This window comes from Tupaia chinensis, unplaced genomic scaffold (genome assembly GCF_000334495.1).
Source record: "Tupaia chinensis unplaced genomic scaffold, TupChi_1.0 Scaffold000066_1, whole genome shotgun sequence".
NCBI classification, from domain to species: domain Eukaryota; kingdom Metazoa; phylum Chordata; class Mammalia; order Scandentia; family Tupaiidae; genus Tupaia; species Tupaia belangeri.
The window spans coordinates 1,030,911-1,036,301 of record NW_006159525.1 but is presented as its reverse complement, the minus strand read 5'-3'; the positions used below and the strand labels follow the sequence as shown (position 1 = coordinate 1,036,301).

General features: G+C 61.6%; 1 protein-coding gene across 1 annotated transcript in view; it reads right to left on the bottom strand.

Annotated features, from left to right (window-relative positions):
* The window catches only part of LOC102501742 (piezo-type mechanosensitive ion channel component 2), a 76,377-nt gene that overhangs the window by 20,699 nt on the left and 50,287 nt on the right, over nt 1-5,391 (bottom strand). Inside the window, exons 36-40 of the mRNA XM_027766593.1 lie at nt 4,674-4,862; nt 3,114-3,327; nt 2,692-2,806; nt 1,624-1,771; nt 304-515 (exon numbers count right to left, since the gene is read on the bottom strand). Coding sequence (XP_027622394.1) covers nt 304-515; nt 1,624-1,771; nt 2,692-2,806; nt 3,114-3,327; nt 4,674-4,862 — 878 coding nt within the window. The remainder of the gene's footprint in view (nt 1-303; nt 516-1,623; nt 1,772-2,691; nt 2,807-3,113; nt 3,328-4,673; nt 4,863-5,391) is intronic.

Below are 5,391 nucleotides of genomic sequence, written 5' to 3'. Positions count from 1 at the left end.
CCACGCCAGGGGCTGCTGTCGGTACAACACGCCCAGGCCAGGGGACGCTGTCGGTACAACACGCCCAGGACAGGGGACGCTGTCGGTACAATACGCCCAGGCCAGGGGACGCTGTCAAGGCCTGCTAATACTTCTTGGTCTACCCACCTGCGAAGCTGTTCCTGGCTGCTCTGAGCTCCCTGAGGCCGAGAGCTTCCGCTTCTGCCTGTCTGGGACTACGAGATGCCTCCTTCAGGGGCGGCTTTTCTTTTACTTCGTTATGGGGACTGGGAGGGACAAGGGACAGCCGGCTGGCACAGGTACCTCTCCGTGACCCCCGGGAGGATGAAGAAGAGCCAGCAGTGGGTGCCGAGGACGAGGAGGACCTGGAACACGCACTTGCCCACCAAGGTTTTGCGCAGGTAGAGGGCCCGGTCCACCATCATTGTGCCGAACTGGGCGAGCACCATCGTCAAGAAGGCTTCGGGCACCTTGTCCTCCGACAGCGACTCGGCCAGGTCGGCAGCTGAGTATTTCTGCCAGGGCCACATGGGCGGCCTTGAGAAGGCCCTCGCCGAGACCAACCCTCCCGCACCCCTTGGCCCGGTCCCTACCACTCTAAACACCCGGACCACTTCAGCAGACGCTGCTGTCCCCACCCGGACCTGGAGGCCCAGCCCCGATGCCTGCTAGCCTCACTCTGCACAGCTCCTGCATGGGGGTCCTCCTTTTGCCCCATGAGATGCTGAGGAGCCATCACTTATCCTCTCTCTGTCTCTGTCTCCTGTCTCTGTCTCTCACGCATGTACCGCTTTGACTTGGCCTTCAAGGCCCTGCTCTGTGTCTCCTGGCTCACGTGCCCCCCGACTCGCCCTCCCCTGTGCCCAAGCACAGTGACCATCACTTTCACACCCAGGCCCCTGCCCAGTTCACGCCCTGGGGCTCTGGCCATCCGCTGGCTTGGGCTGGGGTTCGCTGCCGGTGGATGTGTGTCCTCTGTCCCTTGGGGACACAGACCAGGATGTGGTCCCTGAGATCTGAAGCTGCGGGGTTCCCGGCTGCTCCCACACTCCTGGTCCCCCACCCCTGGGCACAGGCCAGAGCCGAGGACCTGTGAGCAGTAAGGTCCCTCCCAGTCCCATCCTGGCTGGCAAGCATCCCTGGTTCTTGGGCAAGAGCCCAGGACTCGATGGCTTCTTAGAGGAGGCTGAAAACCCTGAGCAGGGGATAACCCAAGGCCGCACAGCCCTCAGAGGGCCCCCCAATCTGCAGGTGCGGGGGCTACTGTGGTGCCACAGCCCGGCCCAGCCCTTAGGGCTTTTGCCTTTATCGAGTGGTGCTTTTTGGAGAAGCATGGGACCATGGCAGCGCCATGGATGAGCCACAGAAGGCAGAGGCCACTTCGGCAATGGAGTCATGGGATTACCATCCAAAGGAGGGAGGGGCCATTCCCTGCTATTAAGAAAGCTGAAGGCAACACCTTCCTGCCAATTGCCCAGTTACTGAGGGGCACCAACAGCTGCCCAGTTACTGAGGGTCACCAGTGGGTGGAGTGTGTGGGGTCCTGGCAATGGCTCGCAGGAAACCAGAGTGGCCAGCTGGGCATTCTGGGGACAGATGGGTGGGCCCAGGCATGCTGCTCACCCCGAAAGCCCAGTACCCAAAGAGGACGATGGCGAAGACGAGCACCTCCACCAGGAACGTGAGGGCGTACACGTCACACACCGGGCTGGCCTGGGGGTGGGTGAGGTTGAAGAAGAAGCAGCGAATGGCACAGTAGGTCTCGAGAGTCCTGTGGGGACAGGGGGACGCTGTGGGCCATCCTCCCATCTGGGCTGTGCCTCCGCGCCCAGAAGGGCCTGGGACCCCTTAACTGGACAGACGGGGAAGTTGAGGACAACCTATGTGTCCATCTCCAACACTGGCATTTGCACAGGGTGCAGAGAAAGCCACGGTGGTGCTGAGGGCCCGTTGGGGAAACCCCTCAATTTCTGTCTCCAGGAGAGCTGGTGCTGGGGCAGATCACGTGCCAACCTGGCCGTAGGTCCAAGGCTCCCACCCGAAGGCCGGGCAGGTGCAGGCAGGGGGAGCCTGAAGAGAACGGGCTCCACTGTGGGACACCGAGCCCACGGCTCTGCTTCTGTGCCTCCGTCTCCTCTCTGGCCACCGGGGTGGTGACGGGGCCTGGCCACGCCATGGAGTGCCATGAGGAAAAGTGTGGGAGGAGGTGGGAGGCTGTCCAGGAAGCGAGAAAGTGCAGAGCACATCTGGGCATCTGCAGAATTCCGGGCCTGAGGGTGGCAGATGGCGGGCCGGGGAGGTAATGGATGGACAGGTGGGTGGAAAGAAAGACGAAGACTGGTTGGGACAAAAGAGAAGGAGGCTGAACGAAGGGACACGTGCAGACACAGAGGGCTGGCTGGGGGACACAGTGAGGGACAGACAGACCAAAGGAGGGCCAGAGTGCACCACCAGGCGCCTGAGTGGAACCGGGTGAGCAGACCCCATCATCCTGCAGCCAGGCCAGCAGGAGCAAGGATGCCGCTCTGGGAAGCAGCAGACCATGTCTTGGACTGGGCCCCCCAGCGGCCCCTGTGGCTGGCTCAGGCCCCTTGCTATGGGGACTCAGGCTCCCCTCCAGGGCACGTGACTGCACCAGTGGCCAGCGCTTGTCTGAGAGGAGGGGAAGGCTCTCTCCCCAGCCCCTGTTACCAGGTAAGGGCCAGCGTCCTGGCTCCGGCCAGCTGTCTCCTCAGCCTCCTCCTGCTAAGCTGTTTTCGGGTGAGAAGGCTCCATCTCTTCTTTGGTCTGGGGTCCTGAGGGTCCCCTGGCAAGATGTGATGACACAGGCCCTCCCTTTGACCTTCTCTTCAGGAGCCATGGGGGCTGGGACCGTCCCCACCCCACGCTGGGAAGGGGGAACAGCTTAGGTGTGGCTTGCTCCTCCGGTGCCCTGAGCCCCCCTGGGGCAGGGTGGGGTGCCAGCCTGGAGGCCCAGGCACTGGGTGAGAGAGGAGTGTGGGGAGCCTGGAGTGAGGACCGCCCTCTCTCCTAGCCCTGGATGTGGGGGTCCCAGTGGCCCTCCCTTCAGGCTCTGCATGGGTTTGAGGTGAATGGGAGGCCCAGGGGCCTACCTCTGTGCTCTGCTGCCCAGCTGGCCCTCCTGTGTGCCCCGTGATGGGCTGGCGGTTGCAGTGGCCGCTCCCGGGAGTCGGGGTTGAGCTCGGCTGGTCTCTCCAGGTGGTCACCACTCAGAGACCCCTGGCCGGCTTTTCTCGTCTGCTTCCTGCTGGACTCCTCCTGGCAGTGAGTGTGGTCAGTTGGTGGCTGGTCCCACAGCCCTAAGTCCTACAGGGACAGACAGACAGTGAGGAGTAGTTGAGGGTGTAACCCACACCAGGCCCCATGGGGATTGTGGGTGGGGGTGAGGGGTTGGGCTGCAGAAAGGGGAGGGGTGGGAGGAGCAGAGTGGGCACCCTGCCCTCCGTCTTCACCCCTTGCCAAGGCAGACCTTACAAAGCAGAAAAGCGAACAAACGAACCAGCATGAGGCCCTCGGGAGTTGAGAGCCAGGCCGCCCCCCGCCCAGACCTCAGGGCCGCGGCCCTGTCTGATGGCCAGCACGGACTCTAGTGTTCTTCCTCAGCGTGTTGACGGGGGCTGCTCCAAAGCCAGGTGGGGTACCCTGGCCACAGGGAGGTCCTAGGGCGGGGACTTGTCCAGGACAGGCAGGAGCCATTTTCACTTCCATGTCCAGACTGTCCACCCAGAAGCCACCCAGAAGCCACCCAGAAGCCACCCAGGGCACCCTCCCACCCTGGCATTCCAGCGTCTAGAACAGCACAACACGGAGGGGATAGGGGAGCCCAGAGGACACAGGAAAGAGGGGAGCACCAGAGATGGCTGGGGCCAGCGGGCGGCGCTTCTCCAAGCCACCTTTCCGAAAGGACGGGCATGACCGTCAGTGCAACGGGGTGGAGATGCCACTGCCCTCGCTCTGCAGCCAGCCCTCGGTGGGGAGGGAGCAGGAGAGACACAAAGGAGGAACAAATATACCCGGTGTGGGGGTAAGGTGCTGGACCCCCATATGGCTGACTGAGGTTCGAGTGCCAGATCTGGAAGCTTGCTTTCTCACTTTCCTTCTCTCTCTCTCTCTCAGGCAAATTAATAATAATAATAATAAATAAATAAAATTTAAAAAAAAAAAAAAAACACCTGGAGAGAAAGATGGAAGAGAGAGGTTTCCAGGCAGGATGGGAAGCGAGATGGGGAGGGGACCCTGCAGCATGGGACAAGAGGAGACACAGCATGGCAGGGCGAGGGGCTCCCTGAGGCTGGCAGGGAGAGCTGAGAGCTGTGGACGGGCCACACGGGAGTGAGCTGCTCAGGAACTCAGCCACGGCTCAGACCCCGGTGGGAGCCGAGCTGGGAATACGGACGTCTGAAACGAAGTGATGCAAACTTCACACAAAAGAAAACCGCGCTGGAACCGGGAGCCGAGCCGCAGCCCCGAGCGGAGTCAGGAGCTAGGGCCGGCAGTGCCAGTCTCCTCTGTCGTGAGGTCCCGTGCAAGGCAGAAGCTCCGGCAGCAGTGGGAAGCCTTGGGTCTGGAAGCCGGGGACAGTACCCCACTCACCTCCACGAGCGGGTGTCACCTGTGGGGAATGAGGCTGGGCCCGTGGCCCGCCATGGTACCTGGAGGGCAGAGCGGTGGGAGCACAGCGCCAGCAGCTGCAGGAGGTCACACAGGGCGTAGCCATCCCTCTTCTCGATCCCGAGTATATTCGGCAGAGAAAATGGCTTCTCCCCGCTGATGCCAGCGTATCGCTTTGTGGTCCAGGGAAAGAATCCAAACTGTGAAAAATATTTGACCACCACAGTGACCTAAAGGAAGGGAGAGGGAGGCAGGGAGTCATTGCACTGGTATGTGTGGTAGACACGCACATGCATGCATACGTGCACACGCACACACACCCGGAAACAAGTGAGTGCCCAGGAACACGTTTCGTGTGAGCTACTGTGCTTCCCCAGCCACGGGACTGCTCTGGCCGGCAGCAGAGGCTGGAGACTGGGAGGAAAGAACCCGGCAGCGCCGTGGACACACGAGCTGGCCCCTGGGGCACGGAGGCTGGTCAGCCTTCTTTCGTTTTGTCTAGCTGTTGCTCCTTTTTTTTTTGGAGAGATTTTCACTGTAGGGCGCGTGCGCTCGCCAGACAGAGAGAGACATAGAGACAGAAAGCGAGAAATCACCCCCCAGGGGGATAGTCACACCACAATCCCTTCTCCTCCATTCTCCTCTCGGGATCTTGGGCACGCACGCACACGCGCCTGGTGTGAGTTTTAAGCCACCGGGTCCGGGACGCAAACCGCGGTCAACTACATGGGAGTCCAGTGACATAGCCATTACACTAAC